Source organism: Pseudonaja textilis, chromosome 13 (genome assembly GCF_049901715.1).
Source record: "Pseudonaja textilis isolate UNSWEBS1 chromosome 13, rPseTex1.2, whole genome shotgun sequence".
Taxonomy (NCBI): Eukaryota; Metazoa; Chordata; class Lepidosauria; order Squamata; family Elapidae; genus Pseudonaja; species Pseudonaja textilis.
This window is the reverse complement of record NC_142002.1, coordinates 20,088,429-20,112,214: the sequence shown is the minus strand read 5'-3', so window position 1 is coordinate 20,112,214 and position 23,786 is coordinate 20,088,429. Positions and strand designations below refer to the sequence as shown.

Genomic DNA, 23,786 nt, shown 5'->3' with positions numbered 1-23,786 from the left:
GCTCCTGACCGAAGGGGGAAACGGCTGTAAGTCAAGGCCCCTGTTTAGCTTTAATATCCTTCATGACATGCAGGGAGATTAAATTGAAAATATAGTTCTCTTGGCACTGAAGGAGTAGGGCTAATAATAATAAAAAATGCTGCTGACATTTTGAGGAGTGGGAGGAGGGAAAGTCTGCTGGAATGATTGACGGGTGGTTTTATCTTCTAACCAGGTGTAATAATTGGAAAGGTGGGTGCATCGTGATACAGTTTTTGGGAAACTCTGTGGAAAATCTTTTAAAGCTGATTTCTCAGGTGCACACCTGGCACATAATCTATTTATAAAGCAACCCTTCTCTACAAAAGACAACACAATATGCTGCAAACCACATTAAAAAAATAAGTCTGCTTATTGTCTCCAAATAGCAGCCAGTCTTAAAAGGAAAACATTTTGGAGAAGGCCTTTATTTAAAAGACATCTCGTGTATTATTAATGCCTTCCTTCCGCTGTACCTTTTACAGATATTTTCTAAATGGTTCTATTATCTTCTAATGCTAATCGGCTCATGTCTCATTTGATTGGATTGAATTGGAGATCTACCAATGACTCGTGATCTCTTTCCATGAATAATTTTGGAAGGACACCTACACATCTAGTCATCTCAGAGCTGTCATACATTAAATCATATAATTGTAGAGGTGGAAGGAAGCCTTGAGAACATGGGTTGATATATTGACTGGCCTATCGCCTCTCTGCATCCCTGACTTGACCTGTCCTGATTGTTAAGCACTAGTTGTTTTTTTCAACCTTGAGCCCAAACCATTCAGTGCTCTAGCTCAATATGGCGTACAGCAGCTGTGGGCAGCTGTAATTATCTAGAAAGTAATAAACCATCATTTCTGGCAGATCTTGAGTGCCAGTTGACTATCCCAAGAGAGCAGAGGTGGCCCATCTCCTGATAAATCCCTAATGATAACCAAAGAACGCTTGGATTAATTAAGTAATTGGTTGATCATGCACCATCAAGTTCGTGTCAACGCTTGGTGACCACATTTGTAGATTTTCTCAGTGATGATCTATCCTTAACCTGGGTTTTGAGACCTTCCAAAGTCTTCTTAGTTAGATACATGATAAGAAAACAGGGTTAAGTTATTGAATCTTGGAAACTAGATACATTCAAGCGGGCCCTTCTTGATGTCTTTGATCCTCTTTCTAACCCTCTCTTGATTGAAGGTCCCCATTTATGAGATAGGAACAAAAGGTCCATTTCTTCTCACTCCACAAGTTCTACAAACGTCGCTTCCCAAGTTCAAGAAGTTCCAGGACACTTCAGGACATGAAAAACTATTTGGGAACCTGAAAGCATCTCAGAGGCACATTCTCAAAAACAGTAGCCATGACCAAAAATAATTCCAGAAGACACCTTATTCATCCAACTTTACCTTTGACTTCCTTTCTGTTGGTAGATGGACCCAATTCCCAGCAAAGCAGTGGATTGCTGTTACCCATAACTTTTTACCCCGGCCTCTCTTTGGGGGAGAAATGGTGTGTCCCTTCGTCCGGTGCTTAGTTGGTGTGGACATTCGTCTCCCATCTGTGGTGAGGGGTGTGTCCCATGGGTTCTCGGGGTACGTACATTTCCTCACCAGAGATGAGACATGAGAATCGTCCCTTAGGCATAACAAAACAATTTTTCTTTCTGCACGCTCTGCTCCTTCTCAGCCCATTGGAGTTCCTCTGGTATCCCTTTTATTTGTTGAGATTCCATTAAAATCTGTGTGCGGTCTAGTGCTAATGGCTCTTTCCTGCAGAGATAATTTAAGGGCCTGTAATCATACAGACTTTGCCCAATGGTGGTGTATTAAATGGTAAACCAAATGCATGTAGGAAAAAAAAATATGGATTGCTTGAGTGAGTGAGGGTCCCCACCACCACCACCATCTATATAACTGCCTCTGTTCTTGCGATCTATTTTTCTCCTCTTGCAAAAATCAAGAATAAGTTTGCAGCCAGTAAAAAAATGCCATGCTACCTTGGCTGAGAAATCCGTAGGTTTGTTATGTTATATTTACATATAGTTGAGATCAAGTAGCTTCACTCCCCTGTGCAAATCGGGATGTCATGTATAATAAGCGTATATTTTATTTTAGTTTTTTTTACAAAAAAAAGAACCGATTTCGTGGCGGCACAATTCGCTCCGGCTATCATTTTTCACGGCCGTCTCCTCGATGGGTGAAACGGTTTGCAAATCGGAAATGCACCGAGCCTTGTCCGAAGAAGGAAAACTGTAACCAAGTTTGTTGGGGGATGCCACCTTTTTATTCAGGTTTGGCTCGTAGGTTTCCGGTTGCGTACGTGAAATCTTTATTTTAGGAGTTGAACGGTCTTGGTGGGAAGACTGGTGCTAAGAACAAACAGCCTCAGTGCTGATTGGATGAGGAATGTGCTTCAAAGTAGAAACATTTGCTAGGGGGAGAAATCAGCTAAGAAAAGAACTGATCTAAAAGGGAACCTGGCATGGATTCTTGCTAGACTTGCTCTAAAAATGGCAAAACGAGACCGAAACCTTTTTACACCTCGAGTGCCAGAGAAACAGGAGCTGCTCTCGCTCTCTGGTTGGCGTGTTCCCTACAAAACTTACTCTATATAGGTAGTCCTCTATTTATGACCATGATTGGAGCTGGTGTTTCCATTGCTAAGGGAAGCGGTTGTTCAGTGAGACGCATCTGACTTCCCAACCCTTTCTGCCACGGTTGTTAAGCAAATCATTGCCATTGATAAGTGAATCCAACGGTCGTGATGTGAATCCCAGCCTGACCTCTTGACTTCACGTGTTGGAAAAGCTGGCTAGGAAAGTCCCATACTGGCAATCGAATGGTTGCTTCTGAGGATGGGCAGAGATGGTTCAGTCTCTTGGTCCCTCTGCCAAAGCTGTGCCATCTGCAACCTCCAGGTTTCCACTCTACTAGCAGGCCAAACTTGGTAGAAGCTGGCACTAGCTGATCCTAGACCACTAGATCACTTGGAAGGTGAAGAGAGCTGGCCCTTTCATGGATCTGGAAGCAGGGAAGTAGGAAAAACAGCAATTTGGTTCCAGAATTGCAGCGATCATTTCAAGAACCCAAAGGGATTTTGCACCTTTTCCAAAATCTTGCTGATCTGTATTGGGCCAACGCAACGCAACGGTGGCCATCACAAGTAGCGCGTTTCCTTTAGCTCTAGATAAGCTGCCTCGGACTTCTTTTTAATGACAAAGGGGATCTCGATGGCAGATGATTTAGGCTTAAGAAGAAAATCTTCCCTCTTTCCCAAATCACCAAAGCAAAAAAAAAAAAATTCTTTAAGAGGTGTGAAGGAACCTGCCATGTGAAAGGGAGCAGATAAGCATTTCCCCCGTTGAATAGGAAGGAGGCAGCAGCTACCTTTGACTGCACGGTGGTCTGTTTTAATTTCTTCTCTCTCTGGACTGCTTCTGAGGCAGCCGTTCTTGCAGTCAATCAGGCCGATAATGCCAAGGAATCTGGGAATCTGTCCACATTGCTCCCTCATTGGTATGCGCTCCACGTCGGCGGGTACAAAGCTGTCTGAACAATTTTTTTTTATCCAGATAACAAGGTCACCTTTGTCATCAAGTCGGGGCGGGGGGAGAGAAAGATTAAAAAATATAAAATTGAGAGCTTTTTCAGAGATCAAAGAAGGGCAAAACCACCTCGAAATTAATTTCCTGTTAAGGGGACCTCAGTCTCTGGTTTCTTTCCTTCAATTTTCTACGGCTTTTATGACAGCAAAAATTGCAAAGGTTAGAACAGGGGTGTCCAACAGTGGCAACTTTGAGACCTGCGGACTTCAACTCCCAGAATTCTGAGAGTTGAAGTCCATTGGTCTTAAAATTGCCAACGTTGGACACCACTGGCTTAGATAGTTCCTCCACCACATTTATCTTCAGCATCTGCTAGAGTGGACCATCCAGGAATTTGGCATGGCTTTTGATCCATGAAGCTTCTTTCTGGTAGAGCATTGGATCTCTCAAACTCTTTCTTCCTTCCCCTGCTCCACTTTGACCGGTCAAACTCTGTGGAATTTTGGCCACTGCGACTCTTAGTCATGCAAAGGACTCCATACCACCTCCGTGAAAAAATCCCTGCCATCTTCTGCTTCTTCTTTGGAGGGTCAAAGCCTCTGAAGGCCAGTGTCATGCCCCTGTTGGAGTCTGATTCCAAGGGCGAGATGGAACAGCTGACAGGGAGTGGGAGTGTGGCACCAGTGGTTGTGGAGGAAACTGGGGAAGGGCACAGGCCAGATGGGGATTCAGAGGAAGGCCCAGGCCCATCCCCTCTTCATCCTAGGGCACGCAGGGAGGAGCGGATAAGGGAGAAATGTGAGTAGCATGGTCTAAGGGGGAGGAAGGGGTCCTGATCCCCTTCATGGGCTGCAGCTGGAAGGACTGGTTAAAAGGACACATGGCAAAGTTTCTGAAAGCAAAGTGTGCATTCTTGCCAGAGCTTATCTGTGTTTTGGCTTCCTCCCAATTGTGGTGGCTGCAGTTATCTGGTAGAAGTCTGCAATGAATCATCCTTGCCTGCCGTAGTAATTCCTTCAGTGTGGTGTGTTGGGTTTTTCATTTTGAATTAACTTTACTTTGGGTGCGGACTGCATTTACTCCCTCCGTAAACTGTTTTCTTTAAGAGTTTGATTTCCAGCCGAGGATAATTGGACATTGGGGCCAAGTTGGAGGCATTGAAAGGACTTTCTTCTATTTTTGTGACTTGCTTATTTTTGTGTCACGCCATTTTCTTTCCCAACTCTTTGAGAAGAATGGTTGATAGATGGATTTGACCTGCTCAGCACAGGACTAGCTTGGAAATAAGTGACGCTATGCTTTCTGGGTCTACTATCTGCCCAGAGTCGCTTTATTGGTGAGATGGGCAGCATATAAATTTAATTTAAATTATTTTTTTAAAAAAATACCTTGCATAGATTTTCTCTGAATTTGGGGATCTCCAAAGTCATCTCTCCCATTTGAGCAGTGAACTTCCAACTCAGAAGAAGACAGTTTTGCTTGGCTGCTCAGCTGGTTCCAACTCATCCAGTACACATATATTTGCCCCCCAAATATCTACAAACACCATGCCTATTTTTGCATTCTCGCCTGCCCCCTGACCGAGGAAGCTTCTAGCTGTTGGAATCCATTATATTTCTGTGACAACTGAGGGAATAATTGCTGGCTTGTAATGACTGCTGGTTCTGTACAACCTAATCTGCTAAACATTGCTCGGGAGTGCAGCGTGAAAAGCCCACTCCGATTCCAGCACGGTGATGAAATAATATAAATGCAAATGCCATCAAATTAAATTAGCCAGGTGATGGTGCCACAATGCAGAGAGACACCATAGCAAGGGCGAAATGCTCAGTTGTCGGCTCTGCCTTGGGAAGCTGGTTTTTCATCTCTATTGTTTTGGGGGGGAAGGAAGACTTCAAATGCCCATCCAGAGAAAGCTGAAGAAGGTTGAAAATCTGATGGGTGCCAACATTTGTGCCACACGCTTTCGTTTTATTATCATTTCTTTTAATTGCCAAAAAACCCCCAAAACTTATGGAATGGTGATTTTTTTTTTCCCCCGTGCTAATGATGCAGTCTGTTCTTCTAAAGAAACAACCATCTGATTTCTGTGCCTTAAATTGGGCTGCCAAGAAATTAAGAAATCAAATTATGCATTGATTTCTTTTGGTCTCTTGGATGGGTGCTTCAGGTATAACTAATCAATATGACTTGCAACCGCTGTTTTTAATTCCTGTGCTTATCTTTTATTTTATTTTTTTGAGGGTGGGGGGAAGTTAACAAGAGTCTCACTGCCCCCCTCTCCTTGGACTTGGTGAAAGAAAAAGGAGAAAAACTTCCTTTGTTTTTTGGAATCATAATTCCAAACCTTACTGAAGAAGGAGGCCTTTGCCTCCGTTTCTTCTGGCAACGTGATTCTTTCTGCAGCATTGACCTTTGCATATGACCAACAAATGCCAAATAGATTTTGGTGCATTCATGCTGGACAAAGTGACTTGAGGTTGGTGTGCAAAATGATGCTTCTGAGCTTGGAGGAATGTAGGAAAAACTCTCACATTTTCCTCCTGATTTCGATATGGTGCAATATTTAGCTGTTTATTTATTTAGTCCATTTGTATAGCTGCCCATCTCAAATGTGTGTCCCCTGGGCTCCTAACATGGCTTAAAAACAAAATTAAAAACCATGGAACAAAATTACAAATAACATATATAGCAGATGAGAAAAAACACTTGCCAGGAGAAATTACAAGGATGTCCAACTCCTCAACCCAACTCAACTTAACTCAACCCAAACCCACCCAAGCCGCCAACTCAACTTCTCAACCCAACTCAGTTGACCCTGAACTAGAAAAATCCTTGCACACGGTTAGACTTTCCTTGGTAAAGATCCAGGGTTGTCCAGATTGAGGCAATTAGGTGAGCCACGGCAACGATTGTGTGATTTGCAGGGGGTGGTGATGATGGAAGAGGGAGAGTTTCACTACTGCATCTTTTCAACTTCCTACAGTGCCTGAAACAACTTCCTGCAAAAATATATCTAGAACTTATCTCAATTCTAATTGCTGCTGTTTTTCCCATATGTTAGGCCAGGCTTTTAGGAAACCAGTTTATCAATGTTCGTTTTCATAAAGAGCCTCAATTATTATTTTGATTCCATTGAATTATTTTTAATGGCTTATATTTTTCATTATTTCTATGGATTTTCTATGGATTATTTTGCCCACCCAAAGTTATGTATTTAAGATGGGTGGGTAGCTACATTTTCTAAATAAAGAAACAGTAGGGTCACAATAGTCGTGATATTATCCAAATAATGGAATAATAATCCAGCAATGTGTTTATAGGTAGACACCTCTGAATCATATTTTAAAATGAAATAAGAAGCCTTTAAGGCCTCATTGAGAGTGACAATTTCCCCTTGCCTTTTTTTAAAGCCTCTTGGGCTAAATGAAAGTGAAATTTAAACAGTTGTCAACTTAAAGAAGATTAAAGGGTCTGGTAGCTTTGCGAGCCATTATCGGTGAGAATAACTATGAGTCTCATTAGTATTTGCTGTTAAGAATCTCAGCTTACTTTCCCTTTTTAATCACATTTATGGTGATAAATCAATATTGCCTTAAATGGCATCGCTTGATTTAATACGAAGATTCTGCACCAAATACACTGGGGCTGAGTCCCTATCAGTGAGATTTTTTGAAACCTTAATTGAATCTGAATCTTACCTAAGCTTACAGTGATGCTATTCCCTCTAGTCATAATTGTTTTGTCACCTTTTTTATGATCTTCACTCCTCTCTAATGCATGAACAGGGTGTGCATCAATTTTAGGGAGACATATGGTGAGTGTGACAAGATGCCAGAGAAAGTCACGTTCTCTCTACTCAAGAGATCCCTCAAGATGAGAGATCCTTCAAAATATAGAACGGTGTCTCTCCAACCTCCCTCGTTTTGACGTGCTGCATATTTTCTGGGGGAAGGGTAGGACTAACCTTTCCGTTACGGCCAACTTCTTTTTCTTTATTGGGTGTGTTGAGTAGGAGCTCCTCAAGCTTATTATCGGTGGGCGTTGGAAGTTAAACATTCCCCAATTCACATTCTCCAGATGTTTCGTGGGCCACCTCCACCAGAATTCCTAATCAGCTTGACCTTTGCTAGAGAAAACTCGTCTCAGACTAATTTCACACAAAGTTCTGGGGAAATCAATGTTGGGTGAACATCTCAGAAGATTCTATCATTGCAAAGAAGAAGGTTCATTATGAGGGCAGGGAGGCCATTTTGTATGGAAGCGTCTTCACTGTTTTAACTGACTGCATCGACGAAACCTCATAAACATCTAAATAAGGGCTTTGAGGAGAGTAGAAACTTCACTTGAGGCTTTGGGGGCGCCTAGATGTATATAATTTCTTTTAGGTTAAGCCAATTCTATGTATCATTTTTCTTCTCGTTGCTGTTTGGATTCCTTCCGTGTCTCACTATGGCAAAGATGGACCATCCTCCTGCAAATGTTTGACATTCTCACCTGTTGTTGTTGTTGGAGTAGGTCATGACATCTAGTTATGACTCTCCTCTTTATCCCACTGCAACCCACCACCCTGGATAAACCGAAACCCTTCATTTTAGCACTTCCTGGTAGCACTGTTGCTCTCATTCTGGGGAATTCTTCATTTAATTCTCTTTTTTTTTTCGCTCTTTCCCCACAGCCAGTGCCAAGAAATGACTACCCTCTAAGATGTCCACCATGGCAAACAGGAAATGGCAAAGCACCACAGTGGCCATGCTGGATCACCCTACAAGAGCCTGCCCTTCTTCTCCTCATGGCCAAGCAACCGAGAAGGCCAAAAGTACTTTGCCCGAGGAAGACTATGGGGAGAAGGTGATGGATGCAGTATCAGTCGGTCAAGGTAGCTTTCCCCCGGTAGACTCCGAGCATATTGATAACAGCGGCGATGGGGACTCTAGTTCAGATTATGTCAACAACACTTCGGAGGAGGAGGATTATGATGAAGGGCTTCCAGAGGAAGAGGAAGGAATCACCTACTACATTCGATATTGTCCGGAGGATGACAGTTACCTGGAAGGAATGGATTGCAACGGAGAAGAATACGTCCCCCAAGAAGTGCATCACGTGGAGACGGACGAGTGCCAGGAAGCTATCGAGGAAGGAGAATGGGTGGAGACCAAAATTCAGCACCAGGACAACGTGGCCGAAGCCGTGGGCTACCACGAAGGCTGCATCCAGATTCTGGAAAGCGAGGTGGCCTGTTTAGAAATCCAGGACCAAGACGAGAGCCTGCGGTATTGCCATCCCGGCGAAGGCGGGTACTACTCCCCGGAAGCCAACGGCAACTCCCGCCGGATGTCCCCTTACCACGGCAGGACGGAAGAGAGAGATTTGGAAGAGCAGGAAGAAGACATCGACCAGATTGTGGCGGAGATCAAGATGAGCATGAGTATGAACAGCATCAACAGCGCATCGGAAATGAGCCCGGAGCACGACGGCACTGAAAACGTGCCCAATGACTATGCAGAGACGTGTCCCAAGGGAGAGCCCGGCCATGTGGCCAGTCGGCACCTGGGGCGGCCCAAGTCCTTGAACATCCCTCCAGCCTCCAAGCAACTTGGAGATGCCCCAAGAGGCTTCAAGACCAAGTCCAGGACTCCAGAGGACAGACAGGCCTGGCCACAAGAACAGGTGAGCCAGAGAGTCTCCTTCTTTGCCGAGGGGTTTTGGTCACTGGTAGAATCATACAGCCCATAATACAGCCCTTCATTCAGTGACTGTTTGGAGTTACAACGGCACTGAGACGATGACTTATGACCGTTGCAACATTCCCACCATTATGTGATCAAAATCGGGGCCCTTGTCAAATCAAATCAAGTTTATCACAGTCAAAGACCAGAGACCGGAACAAGTAAAAACACCCCAGTTAAAAATTCTAGAATAAAATTTAAAAATGACAGATAAAATCTATCTTAAAATCACAAATTTGGCCTCCAATCCGACAGTTGCGCATGGCCTAACTATACGATGCTATCAGTCCTCAAACTGTGAGGCCCACAGTCATCGAATACGGAAATGCAAAAGAGCGGTAACGCGAAAGGGTTTGCCCCATTCGTTGTGTAAAATAGCTGTGGTGGATTAACCACTGTGTTTCCGATGATCCCCCAGTGCGCCTGGCAACTGTCACGTAGGGATGGAGTAGCATGAAGTAGCAGAGCTCCTTCTGGGTCCTCAAACGTTCAGAAAAATGGAGCCAGCTTCTCCCCCTTTAGAAAAAAAAAAGGGTGCTCAGAATTTTGCCACCAATTTTTGCACGTGCAAAAATTTTGCATGCGTTGGAGAACATCTGTAGTCAGCTTATGAGGAGTGGAATGTTTGTCCTATCGAGTTGAGTAGCTCCAGCTCCAAGGAAGACGCCTGTATTCCAGGCGATCTGAGCTGAGCTTGGCCAGATAAAATCTGCGCCCTCAAATTCTCATTTTATTTATCCATGGGAAGCCAGGCTGAATTTCCCTAATGATTATTAAAGCTGTAATTGCATTTGGATGTCTTTTGTTTTGTTTCCTCCTCCTCCTCCTCCTCCTCCTCCTCTTTCTCCTCCTCCTCCTCCTCTTTCTCCTCTTCCTCCTTCTCCTCTTTCTCCTCCTCCTTCTCCTCCTCTTCCTCCTTCTCCTCCTCTTCTTTCTCCTCCTCCTCCTCCTCCTTCTCCTCCTCCTCTTTCTCCTCTTCCTCCTTCTCCTTCTCCTCCTCCTCCTCTTTCTCCTCCTTCTTCTCCTCCCCTTCTCCTCCTCTTCCTCCTTCTCCTCCTCCTTCTCCTCCTCCTTTCTCCTCCTCCTCCTTCTCCTCTTCCTCCTCCTCCTCCTCCTCCTCCTCCTCCTCCTCCTCCTCCTCTTTCTCCTCCTCCTCCTCCTCCTCCTCCTTCTCCTCCTTTCTCCTCCTTTCTCCTCCTCCTTCTCCTCCCCCCCAATTCTCCTCATTACGGTGCAATGTGCTATCCAGGGAGGAATTACCAGCAATTATTTTGATATATAGACCACCGTGCTATAAATACATGTTTTGCCCTAGTAAAAGGAAGTCTCACCATCTCTAAAATAGCTCTACAAAGAAATTAATTGAACAAATGATAACAAGGATACCGAAAGGGGCCTTCAGAAAAATGGAACGTGTTGCCCAGTTTCCAAATAGGGCATTGGGGTCTGTCCCAAGGGATTTAACAGCCTGAATGCAAAATAGTTGGTCGGAATAGCAAATAATCATTCTATGAGATTCCATGTGCAAAGCAAACAGAGAGGTGGGGAACAAGGGAAAAATTGCCGTATATTTTAAAAGCAAAAGAAGAAGAACTCAATTTGAAATTTTACATATTAATCAGCCTTGGTTTTACAATAATTATATGACATGTTGAGTTTCCCATGGATAGATTGGAGCATCGGGTATGTTTGTCACCTTAAGTTATACACCCATTAATTAATTAATTATAATTATGACAGTTTGGTAGCAGCCAATATGATGCATTTATCCTTTCTCTGTCTGCCTTATATGTGTTGAGGAAGGCTGTGCCTTGGTTCACAGATTAAGGTGAAGCCATTATTTATTGAACCAGTTTATTGAATAAGCCATAAATGCCTGGGCTTATGCAACACATTAAGTTGAACCCAGTTAATGCCCGAGTTATCTCAAAGTCATCTGTTAACATTCCAGATTTAGGGGGAGCGGGACAACTTATGGGATCCTTGGATCTGCAGGTTTTAAAATTACAGTTGGGGAAATGGTGATTTCATATAGAACTCAATCCAATACAGTCTCTAAACTTGGTCCATAAATGAATTATAATCAAACCTGCCAAGAAGGGGAGAAACTCGGCGGTTGGGCACCCCAAGACCAATATATTTTCTGTCATTCCGCCCTGTAAGTAATTCCCTCCTCCTGCAGCCCCCCTGTCCCTTTGATCTAATGCTGCCTGCTCTCAAAATAATTTGCAGTTGCCAGGCAGTGCGGTAGATGTCTTCTACATATGACCTCTGTTGCACTGGGAGTTTTCCGTGCATGCTGGTACATGTTGCACTTACAACTGAGCAGGGTGCTTAGTTGTTGTTGTTTTTAATTCCCAAGCAAGGATAAACATTATCAAGGAACTGGAGAAAGTATGTCAAGATTCCACCTCTCCGCCTTGGTGGAAAGCATGTTGCTTTCAATTAATGCAAATCTTTTAAGACCTAGATGTTCTGCATAAATTTACCCCCTCCCCACCTTGGGGTGAGAAGGCTGCTGTTTGAAAATAGTTCTCAGGAAAGGGCACAGAAATGGAATCTCACTGGGGAGAGATCTACTCCATGATGCTCAAAGGAAGGTGGGCAGGGAGATTTCAGGACCCTGGACAGAGCAAGAGGTTGATTGGGGTCTACTTAAGGCCGAGATCTTCAAACTTGACAGCTTTAAGGCTTGTGGACTTCAGCTCCCAGAATTCCTTCTCCTCCAGTCATGTTAGCTCAGGAATTCTGGGAGTTGAAGTCCACCAGTCTTAAACTTGCCAAGTTTGAAGACCTTTGTGATAGATGATAGATAGATAATAGATAGATAGATTGATTGATAGATAGGTAAATAGGTAGGTAGGTACAGAGAGAGAGAGAGAGAGATGATAGATTAATAGGTGATAGATAAGGGATCTTCAAACTTGACAGCTTTAAGGCTTGTGGACTTCAGCTCCCAGAATTCCTTCTCCTCCAGTCATGTTAGCTCAGGATTTCTGGGAGTTGAACTCCACAAGTTTGAAGACCCTTGATTTACAACTTGTGGAGGCAAGTAGTTCCACTGATTAAATCAGGGGTCTTCAAACTTGACAGCTTTAAGACTTGTGGACTTCAGCTCCCAGAATTCCTTCTTCTCCAGTCATATTAGGTCAGGAATTCTGGGAGTTGAAGTCCACAAGTCTTAAACTTGCCAAGTTTGAAGACCCTTAACTTAAGACTTGCCAAGGGTTGGTGCCCCCTCGTTATCTCAACAGGCAGTCCTTGACGTACAGCCATTTGTTTAGTGACCAAAGTTATAACCGTGCTGACAACAGTGACTTATGACTGGCCTTGTGCTTAATGGCCAATGCATTCACAGGATCAAAATGCACGATGAGGCATTGATGACGTGATTGCACGATCACCATTTGCAACCTTCCCAGGGGCTTCCAACAAGCCGTGTCAATGGGGGAAGCTGGATTTGTTTAATGACCGTGGGGTGGAGGGAGGGAAGCTTGTAAATCAGGCATGGCTCATTTGACAAGAGGGACAGAAGTTCTGATCCCGATTGCGGTTGTAAGTTGAGGATTACCTGCAGTCCATCAGAAATGGCAATTGTTCTGGGACACTGCTAGACGTGTTCACACAACCATGGTTGAAAATCCTCCTTCACAAAAGAGGAGTGGGTATAAAGAGACAACTCAGGTGGGAAAGAGCTCTGTGGATCGTGTCTTTTACCAAGCAAAAGTAAATCCGTGGTGTACTGTCCCTGACATTGGGGGACCCCCACTCTCATTTTCTCCTTTGTGGGCTGCCTCACTCTGTGAAATGCTCCAGCATCCATTCGACAAATCCACGGGGAAATATGGAATTCAGAACTGGTGGAAACGACCATCTATCCAAGCGCCTGATGGAAACTTAAATCTTTCTTGTGCTGCCCAACCAGTCAACGCATAAATCAGTTCTTATTTCCACAGCAGGAGCAATAAAACTCATGGGCGAGAGGCAGTGATAAATGATGTTAGCATTGATTCTCTTCCTCTTACATTATTGATCGCCACGGTCTCTCTCTTTCTCTTTCTCTCTCTCTCTCGCTCGCTCGCTTCCCTTCCCTTTGTAGGTATGCAATGGCTTAGAACAACCCAGGAAGCAACAACGCTGTGATCTCAATGGGCCGATCGACAACAATAATATGCTGGAGGCAAGTCCTGGAATCTAACTAGATGTCTCCTTTTCTTCCTCTCTGTTTTGTGCTGTTCCGAAGCTGCAAAATATTGTTGGTCCACCTGCACCTGTGTTTGTGTGTGTAGATGTAGGAGGTACCACTCGGGTGTGAGGAGGGGCAGTGGGAACTAAATTGGTTAAAACAGAAGCTAATGTTATCTATTAATAACACATAGATAGATGAGAGAGAGACAGAGAGAGAGAACACAAAGAGAGAGAAAGAGAGAGGGGGGGAGGGAGGGGGGGAGACAGAGAAAGAGAGAGAGAGAGAGAGAGGTAGAGGGGGAGAGAGAGAGAGAGAGAGAAAGACAAAGGGGGGAGAGAGAGACAGAAACAGAGACAGAGAAACAAAGAGAGAGAAACAAAGAGAGAGAGAGAGACAGAGAGAGAGAGAGAGAGAATGAGCAGCTTCCTTGTAAGGCATAGCATTAAGATTCAAAATGATCAATTATTATTTTATAATAATAATTATTATAACTATTATAACTATTATTTTTATCCCCATACAGAGCAAGAAAGTACCATCTTTCCCAAGCTTTGTTGATGGTAAGGACCCTTCTGCTTCTAATATTTATAACTCTAAGAAACCCAGTGAGGAAATTCTAACAAACCCAAGTGCAGTGTGAGGACTGATGATGTTCCCTAGTTGGGTCATGAGACATCTACAAGCAAACAACCCAACTCAGAGAGCACAAAGAATTCCCCATAAGTTGAAGAGATTCTCTTGGAATTTAGAAAGTTCTCGGGAGCAATGATTCTGTGACTGGAAAAGTCCCTTTCCCTCCCTAAAAACTAGCCCTTAATACATCAAATAAACTGCCTTTTTTTCAGAAGTCTCCCACTATAAGGGGCTTCAGACCCTCCACAGTATCCCTCCACAGCCAGGGTGCTTAAATATTACTTTAATAACCAGCGCAGGCATGTGGCCTAATGAAATTTAAATGTGTTTCTCTGATTGATCTTTGCTGGGAATCTCATGGTTTGTAACATGCTTCGCTTCACCCATGTCTCATTTGCAATGCTAGAGAATTTATATCTATTGTTAAAGTTGGCTGAAGGAAAACCTCTCATTTCTCCCTCCCACGAGAAGATAAATGGACATAATTGAAGAAAGGGTTGCCTGGATTGGAAAGAAGCCCCAGTGAGTAAGACAGGCTTATTCCTGGGTAGAAATGTGGAGGACCGCATCATTGACTGAAAAGAGCCCGGATTCTTTGCATAAAGGTCTACTTCACAACACGATGTTTTAGAAGCTCTTACTGTAGCCCCCTGTTTCTATTGCGGTGGAGGACTTTGGATGAAGGTCTCCACTGATCCTGGAAGACAGCTTGGCCAGAATCAAGTCAATGTCTCCTAGATTGAACACGGTTTCCCCTTGATCTTCCGTGGTGTGCAGAAAGAGGGAAGGTCTGCCAGTCAATTGAGGCTTACGAGACCCAACCAAATAGTTGGTAACCGTTCCGCCTGATCAACCATTGCTTCGCCGGCTCCCATGATTTGGGTGGGGAAAATGGTTTTGGTTTTCCAAGTCTTTTAGGAAGCCTTGCTTCTTCTTTGCATCCACCTCTGGAACTCAAGATCTTCAGAGATCTTTGATTGCCTCCATCAAATGAACAAGGAGCTTTGTGCTTGGGTCAACAAGGGCTTCTAGGTCTTGAGTGTGAACTGTGTGTCTTCCAAACAGCTCGGTTTAGCCTCTCCTCAGATTTCATTTTAGCCCCCGACTGAGATGCGTTCGTTCATTTAAGCTTTCTGCTCAGCATGAAGTTGGGCTAGAAAGATTCTTAAATGAGAAAAAAAACTATGACTTTGAGCTTCTCCACCATGCCTGCACTCTCTGCGGTGCGCTCCAGGATTTGACATCTATAAATGCAACCAACCAACCAGCAAATAAAGTGTTCTCAAGCTCAGGATGAGCCCTACCAACCACCCTAGCAACTGATCTGCTTGGATAGTATCAGCCATAGCTTGGTCTGCCTCTCCTTTTCTCTGCGATACAGTATTTTGATTCTTGACAATGCCTTCCCATTTTCGTTGGCCTCTCAGCTGCCTCTCAGTCCCGCTGTTGTTGAGGTGGTCAGTGCCAACTGACACTCTCCTGCAAAGGCCTTTTAGAAAACCAGCAAAGCCTACTCAAATGGAGGTGAATGCTCTTTTTCTAATCTTGACATGCTTAAATTAACAGGAACAATAACCAGCTAAGCAACGGGGGAATTTCTCGTTCTGTTATTTTTCCTTGGGGAAAAACATGTGCCTCGCATAGGAACAAGCCCTGGGCTTGTTGTGAGTTTAAGAGAGGGGAAAATATGTATTTTCAGGAACCTATTCACGGAGCCAGCTGGAATCTCTCTCTTGATTCACCACATCTCTTCCTCTGTGATTTTATTTTATTTTTCTCCTTATGAGAACAAGCGTTCGGCTGCTGCCACAGCGAGCATCCATGTTTCTACTGTTGCATTGTTAAAGGGAGGAAATTGCCTTGCCTTGTAATGATCTTAGGTGGGAGATGATAGCAAGAGGCATCAGTCTGCAAAAAGAAAAAAGAAAAAAATTAAGCTTCAAGCAATCCCAACTCTGCACGTCTTCCATTTTATGAGTAGCTCAAGGATCTCTTCTTAATTGAGGCTCAGGGTCTCATAGCCATAGATTTAGTGGAAATAAGCAAGAACAAAACTTGAGTAAGATCAGTTTGATCATTTGTGCTATTTTTTTTAAACACTGATAATTAATTTTAATAAAAGTGACCTTGTATTTATTATCCAGAACACAGGTACAAAATGTCTGTTAATTAATTATTATTTATTAATGTCTATTAAGAAAAGAGGGTTTTGGATTTGTAACAATAACAATAGCACTTTATATACCACTTTATAGTGCTTGACAGACCCCTCAAAGCTGTTTACAGAGTCAGCCTATTTGCCCCCAACAATCTGGGTCCTCATTTTACCCACCTCAGAAGGATGGAAGGCTGAGTCAACCTTGAGCCGGTGAGAATCGAGCTGCTGGCAGTCGGCAGAGTTAGCCTGCAATACTGCCTTCTAACCACTGAGCCACCAAGACTCTCCCGTAGTTCATTCTTCCTCTTTGGCTGCTTCTACTTGAGACATCATTGCCTCTTCTCCGCTTTTAGTTCCAGGTCCTTGCGAGCCCGAGGATCTCATCGATGGCATCATCTTCGCAGCCAATTACTTGGGTTCTACCCAATTGCTCTCCGAACGCAACCCTTCCAAAAACATCCGGATGATGCAAGCCCAGGAGGCAGTGAGCCGTGTCAAGGTAGGGTGGGAAGGACCAACAACCTTTAATGATTGGACTTTCAAGATTTGGAAAAACCGGTTCTCCTCGGGGAACGTGGGGACCTTCTTGCTGCAGACAACCAATATCACAAGAGCTTTCCAAGGTCTTTGAGATCACCGTCGAGGCTAGATTCAGGGATCTGGGTCTGTAATGCAGCTCTGGATCAGAGCTAAATCTGAAAGGGACATTCATTTATGTTCTGGAGATGACCCCTTGATTTCTAAAGCATATAAAATGTTACTCAAGATGAACCAAGAAGGTGAATATGTTAGAGAATGTATAGTAAAAAGTATGGGTAATTTTGGGGGGTATAATATAATGCTAGATAAATGGGAGAATGTATGGATGAATGTACTAAAAATTACATAAAATTATAGCTCGAAAGAAAACTTCTGTAATATGATATATTGTTGATACTTGACCCCCAGATAAACTAGTGAAAATATATAAAGGGATTTCTAATAACTGCTGGAAACATAGTCCAAATCCAGGTTCATTTTATTATATGTGGTGATCTTGCAAATATGTGAAAACATACTGGATAAAGGTAATCATGACAACCTTCTCAAACTCATTTCAACCTCACCTTTCTAGAAAGTGACAGACTGGATGAGACAGCTGTAGATTTTCTTACGTAAGAATATGTAAGATAGGTACAGAACATAACATCATCCCCATATTTCTTAAGTCTAATTAGATACACTGATCCTAATTAGGTGGGTGAGCTCGTAATGTTTAGTTTGATTCCCTTTTTGTAAGCGGTTTATTAAGAATGTCTTCCCCTCTTGGCACTGTCTAACACACCTGTGTTGTGGGGCTGTCATTGTAACTGATTCTCAACAAGATTGGAGAAATGCAAGACAACATGACAACAAAAATAAGTTCGACTAGGTTTTCTGGATTCCTGGAAAAGACACTGGATGTGGTCGCTGTTTTTGGTGGCAATCACATCTTTCATAGTTGCAATGCATGTTGCCATGTTCTGGCACAGGCCCCTTGAATTCTCCCAATGAGCGTCACTAGACTTGGGTGGCCAATAACTTTCAAATAATTATTACAATAGAATATTCCCCAAAAGAATATTCTTTGTAAATATCTCCCAGGCTTTGGTGGCTTGGCTTGGTCTAATCTCACTGGTGGCTGCCATATTTAATGTCCTAGAACTGGGATCTCCAAACTTGGTAACTTTAAGAATTTAAGCATGTCCTGGCTGGGGAATTCTGGGAGTTGGTCCATAAGTCTTAAAGTTGTCAAATTTGGAGACCCCTGTCCTTAAAAAGCCTGAAATTTCTGGTTTATCAAAAGCAAGCAAAGATCTTCTAGGGAAACGAGAAGATCGCCTGATGTTTGAGAAGAAGACAAAAGAGCAGTGATTTTGGCCTCCCTCTGAAGTGCTTGCTTCATTCTCAGAATGGTGCCCGACGACCCCTTCGCATGCAGGGTACCCCTCTGTGAAAATTCCCACTCGTGACATTTTTGGGATCCCCGAGAGGAAGGATTTCCAAAATATTTTGCTAACTCCCCAAGATGGTTTCCCACCCCCCTCTTCTTCTCCCCCCTCCCCTTTTGTGCATTTGTCTGTTTCCCTTTGATTTATGTATTATTTATTTATTTTTAATGCTTCTCGTTCTCCCCAAGAGGATGCAAAAGGCAGCTAAAATCAAGAAAAAAGCGGTGTGTAAAACTGTTTTTCTTGAATTCTAATGTCTGTTTCACGTTCTGGATTGCTTTTGGCTTTTCCACCCATCCATCCTTTCTTTAATCGTCCTTGTGCATCCTGTTGTGCTTCTCTGTGTGGAAGTTCATGAAACCGTAGTATGAATCTTTTGTGTTTACGTCTGTATAAAAACCTATCTGCCTGGTTGGAGGGATGGAGGCCGGTTGGTTTCATTGGAGAACTTTCCATTTCTCCCCCAAGTCTTCTCGCTGTGCTACTTGGACAATTTCCCCCCTTTCCTTTTTAATTTTCATTACGCTTCAATAAACATAATATTTTTTTCTTTGGCAAAAGTTTCTTTCTGTTGATTCCCGCGGTAGCAGAAAGGGCTCTCAGGAATCGTCATGATTTATTTTCATTTTCAGCCTGCCAGCCAAGCTTTCCTTTTCTTAAGGTCAACTTGCCTTGGTTATGAAGATGAGGTTGATGGGAGGAAAAAGAACAGAGAACGGATTTTTGAGTGAAATGGCTGCTGGGGGAAAAACAATTGAATGGAGCTTGATCCTTTATGCTAAACTCCTCCTTTATACGTCATACATCAACTTAGGGTTTTAAATAAAGACAGCAATAAATCAGAGTAGATCCAACAAGTCCCATTTCTGCCCATTGGTGGTCTAAAGCCGGAAAGCCAGCCAAAATGTGTGTGATTCTTAAGTTTGGCTATTACCCTAAACTTCTGGAATAAAATCCCCTTCGTATAAATCACCTCTTGATCTTTAAAAAGTTTTCTGAGTGTCAGCCTCATCTGATTAATATAATTATTCCACTGGAGATCATTGCTATAGAAGCAAAACTTCAGATGTAGAATTTCTCTTGCCTTGTTTCCCATCTTTGGTAAAGGCAGAACTCTGAAATTGGAAAGTTAATTTGTACTGTTGAAGCTTTGCATGTCTTTTTTTGAAAGTTAACCATTCCAAATAGCTGTCCTGTGTCACGGCAAATCGCTCTGTGTTCCTGTTGTATGTCACATCATATCCGATGTAGTCTGTGAGGAGCCTACTATTTCAAGAACATTCTTTAAGTGAACTTACTACTGTCTTTTTTAGACTTCTGAAGGAGATGTCCATGCTTTGACAGAGGTGGACCTGTTCATCTCCACCCAGAGAATTAAAGTTCTTAATGCAGACACCCAGGTAAGCATTCAATCTCATCACTGCAGCATCCGTGACAGGGCCATTAAATAATTTTGATGGGTCAAACTCTAATCTCCCAACGTTTCTACAAGTGTCCCATTCAGATGTCTAGAAGAGCTAACCCTTTTTCTTCTCCCATCTTGTTGGTTGGAAAGGAAAATTGGAGGAAAGAGAAGATGGAGGGGACCATCTCCCTGTGTGACTTTGTCAAAAGGCAGATTGGCTTCAGGGTAGCTGCCCTCTCCAGATGATGAGTTTGGATCTTCATCTGTGGAATTCTCCATCTTGAGAATTCTGAGGGTTGAAATCGGATGGAGAAAGGCTGGAAAAAAATGTGCTGATCTGAGCTTTTGGCCAAGAGAAGATTCCTTGCATTTTAATTTAGAAAAGTTCCTGAACACTCATTCCAAAGCACTTCCATGTCCTGTAACAATGACAGTGGATCCTTCAACATTTTTAGTTTTCTTCCATATATTTTACATTTCTTCCTCAATCCCACAAGCCTGCAAAACAGAGATTTTGAAATCTTTGTCCTTGTCCGAATGGTGCTTATGAGCCAATTTCAGCTTTCTTTCATTTTACAGGCCTGCAAAGCTTGTAAATGCAAGAATGGGCTGCAAAATGACTTTTTTCTTTTCAATCCCCATCATGACTGCAGTCACTGTTTGGAGCAGTTGCTAAACAAGGATTTTCTGTGCTATCCTGCCAGGCCCGGAAAAGTGACTCTCTTTCTTCAAGCATCTCACTCAACTTTCTGGTTGTAGGTTTTCTCAGACAGTCATTCTCGACTTCTCGAGTCATTATGAAAAGGTCTGATTGTGGCCACCATGCGGTTCTGGGTTTATTCCTGGTATTTAATAAAATGGCAAACCACAACGGAGCAAGGTAGCCGATGTAGCAAATGAATTTCATAGTTGCATTTCGCTGCCGCCTGTAAATAATGAAAGCCACTGTGAACCCAGAAAGGCCAACCGTCTGCTTTGTGCCTGGTCCACCATAGCTAAAAGCAAGACTGGAGGTGCTAAGAGGGCTCTGAACAAATTAATTTCCTTCCTGCCATGGAGAATCAGGAGTTGCCCTTTGTGGACCTCTGTTGACTTTGATGTTCAGTGGGGTCTCTGGGGCAAGAGTTGAAGGACAACTGGCAATTTTTCTAGGATGCCTTCTGAAAGGTAAGGCAAGAGTTGAGTTGTTCACCCAGGGAGTGAAGTCGCATTCAAAGGTTTAATTAAGAACAATGAACCAATGGAATGGCTTGTCTCCAGAAATTGTGGGTGCTGGAGGCTTCCAAGAAGAGACTGGACAGCCCTTTGTCTGAAATGAACAAGGGTCTCCTGTTTGGGCAGGGGGTTGGACTACAAGACCTCCAAGGTCCCTTCCAACTCGGTCATTCTTTAATTCATTTCGCATTGGCAGTAGGAAAGGAAACGGGATCACCAGGCAGGCCTACCCATGATATGAAATATGGGACCTGAACCCCAATTGCTCATATTAGAGTGAGGTCTATTAACCGCTATTAGCTACTGCAACTTCGCCATAGAGGCCGTCCTTGTTTAGCAACCGTCTAAAAGCTGCTCATGACCTGGTTCCAGAGTTCCAGTGGCCGCACGCATCCTTGTGGCCACATGACCCCATTTGGGGCCCTTGGCTACTGGCTCACCGTTAGGGCCAGTTGCAGTGTTCTGCAGTTGTGCAACTTTGGCTTATTATGTTTGCCAGTTTCTGGCCTTTTCAGCTGGTTTCTGGAGCGGCGGAGAAACTATCGGAATACAATGATTTAATGGCTTCAAAAAAAGGTTTTAAATTGGGTCTGATTGCTTGGGTGCCTTGACTTACGACTGACTTACAATGGAAATTCCAGGTTCCTTTACCATCCTAAGACAAGGACTATTTGTATTGTATTTTTCCTCTCTTAACCTTTTGGGGTGTGGTGTTTTTTTTGTATATCTAATTTGCATTGACTGAGAACAAGTGCAACCTTTTTCAAGTGGGCCTGCTGTTGCTTTTTTCGTCCCCTTCTTCCAGGAAACCATGATGGACCATGCGCTGCGCACCATCTCGTACATTGCTGACATTGGCAACATCGTGGTCTTGATGGCTCGCCGTCGAATGCCCCGGTCAGCATCCCAGGATTGCATCGAGACGACCCCCGGGGTGCAAGAAGGGAAGAAACAGTATAAGATGATCTGCCACGTTTTTGAATCTGAGGATGTGAGTGAACATCATCCATACCCATCGGCGTTGACTTGACCCTTGGTGATTCTCCAAGGGAGACGTTTCTTGCGTACCTCCTACCTGATCTTTTACACTCAAAATGCCAGGAATGGTCTTCACATAAAGAAGGTGTTCAACCAACTGAGCAATTCTTTTACATCTTCATGCAGATCTCTCTTTGCTGCAGATTCTCAGTCACCGTATTTTATTTTGGTGAAGGAAGGTTGCAGAAGAGCTAAAATATTAAAAAGTCGAGCCATATGATTGCAGAACAGGAAGCTGGACTTTAAAAGTGATGGTTTGGTTCCAGAATAGTGACCAGAAAGAAGAGTAATGTTAAATGGCTTCAGCAAGCATTTAATTCTGGGTCTTTTTACAGGTGCTTGTTAAATTAGAAGTCCATGTTATGACCCACAACAGACACTTATACTGTCTCTGCTGTAGTGACATCTAGGGGCCAAAACTTGCCTATTTTTCCTATCTTAAATGGCCACACAGAAATTCTACACAAGATGCCGTTGTGAACAATTAGCACCTCATTTTGAAAAATGTTCATGTTACAACCTTTGGCCAAGGCAGAGTTGAACCCAACTGTTGAAAATCATGAATTATCTTTCTCTCTTACCTGTATGAAGGTCAAAATATTCCAGTGGTACACCTAGAACCATATATATATTCTGGATCCCAATTCCCATAAATTCTAGCCAGAATAGAAGCCTTCTAGATATTGGTCCAATATTCTTCACAGGGATGGACTCTTATGTTCCATAATTTCTACCTTGGATGGCATATCTCTTTGCAATTATGGGAACTGAAATCCAATAAACCGCAGAGAATAACAGAGTAGAGTAGGAATCTGGAGTAAGGGCTCACATAACGCTATGGAATCATATGTTGTCTTTTATTATCTAATCAATTAGGTTATTGCAAGAGCCATCAGAGCTAATTGCCTCTGATAATCTGATACTCCAAGAGTGAGTCTAATGGCCTTAGAAATACGTCTGATGTTATGGCTGGCGCCATATCTGAAGACAGTCCATTTCCAAACCCAATTATGCATTATGGGAGAAAAGGGTTCCTCTTTTATTTGTCCTGTTAGTCTCCTGGACTCCCGGAGACGTATTTGTTGAAAGAAAGCTTCAAAATCTTAAAAACAGAGGAATTCATTTTCTCCCAAGTCGTGTTAGTGGTGAAGGACCAAAAACTAAGGTGATCTCTACTTAAGGAAGCCAACTGAAGCTCATCAAGTCTTGTCTCCCCTCTCAACCCCAAATAATTGTGACAACCATTCTGTTCTTATTAGCTGGTCCTGCAAGGTTGGCTTAGCTCAATGTTTTTTATCCTTACAAGTCTTCACCCAAACAGTTTCCATTTCTACAGCAAAATAAAAACATTGTCCAATGGGGTCAACTTCCAGAATAGGATGAGCCAAACTCTTCAGTTGGCCAACAAGTATGTTGTTCCCCTCCAAAGATCCTGATCTCTTTCCTTCTCCTCTTGAAGGCCCAGCTGATCGCTCAATCAATCGGACAAGCTTTCAGCGTGGCCTATCAGGAATTTCTCCGGGCCAACGGCATCAACCCCGAAGATCTGAGTCAGAAAGAATACAGCGACATCATCAACACCCAGGAAATGTATAACGATGACTTGATTCACTTCTCCAACTCAGAGAACTGCAAAGAGGTGATTGCCTTTTTCTGAACTGGGTTATTTTGGGGTGGTGGGGGATGTGTTTTATCCTTGGAAGCTCCTTCAACTTTTCCTCGTGCGTAAGGTCACTGCTGAGAACTTAGCAGTAGTTTCGAGAGCATTTGCAAAGCCTTCAGGGGTAGAAGAGTGAAATTAAGTTCCCCGAGATGTTGACCAGGGCTACCAGTGGTGTATTAACCAGGAAGCAGACTAAGCATGTGCTTAGGGCACCAGTCCCAAAG

The 23,786-nt window shown here is 43.3% G+C and overlaps 2 protein-coding genes across 4 annotated transcripts in view; one reads left to right on the top strand and one right to left on the bottom strand.

Moving 5' to 3' along the window:
• APBA2 (amyloid beta precursor protein binding family A member 2) overlaps positions 1 to 23,786 on the top strand; it is a 53,072-nt gene that overhangs the window by 23,051 nt on the left and 6,235 nt on the right. For 2 of the 3 annotated variants that reach the window (XM_087941690.1, XM_087941691.1), the window contains exons 2-9: positions 8,241 to 9,232; positions 13,391 to 13,471; positions 14,004 to 14,040; positions 16,625 to 16,770; positions 18,430 to 18,465; positions 19,555 to 19,641; positions 21,667 to 21,852; positions 23,359 to 23,538. In XM_087941690.1, coding sequence (XP_087797816.1) covers positions 8,270 to 9,232; positions 13,391 to 13,471; positions 14,004 to 14,040; positions 16,625 to 16,770; positions 18,430 to 18,465; positions 19,555 to 19,641; positions 21,667 to 21,852; positions 23,359 to 23,538 — 1,716 coding nt within the window. In that variant the 5' untranslated portion in view covers positions 8,241 to 8,269. The remainder of the gene's footprint in view (positions 1 to 8,240; positions 9,233 to 13,390; positions 13,472 to 14,003; positions 14,041 to 16,624; positions 16,771 to 18,429; positions 18,466 to 19,554; positions 19,642 to 21,666; positions 21,853 to 23,358; positions 23,539 to 23,786) is intronic. The other variant, XM_087941692.1, reaches the window with a different exon arrangement.
• The window catches only part of ENTREP2 (endosomal transmembrane epsin interactor 2), an 80,552-nt gene continuing 72,327 nt past the window's right edge, over positions 15,562 to 23,786 (bottom strand). The window contains exon 11 of the mRNA XM_087941693.1: positions 15,562 to 16,021. Within this exon, the coding sequence (XP_087797819.1) occupies positions 15,941 to 16,021 (81 nt within the window). The 3' untranslated portion in view covers positions 15,562 to 15,940. The remainder of the gene's footprint in view (positions 16,022 to 23,786) is intronic.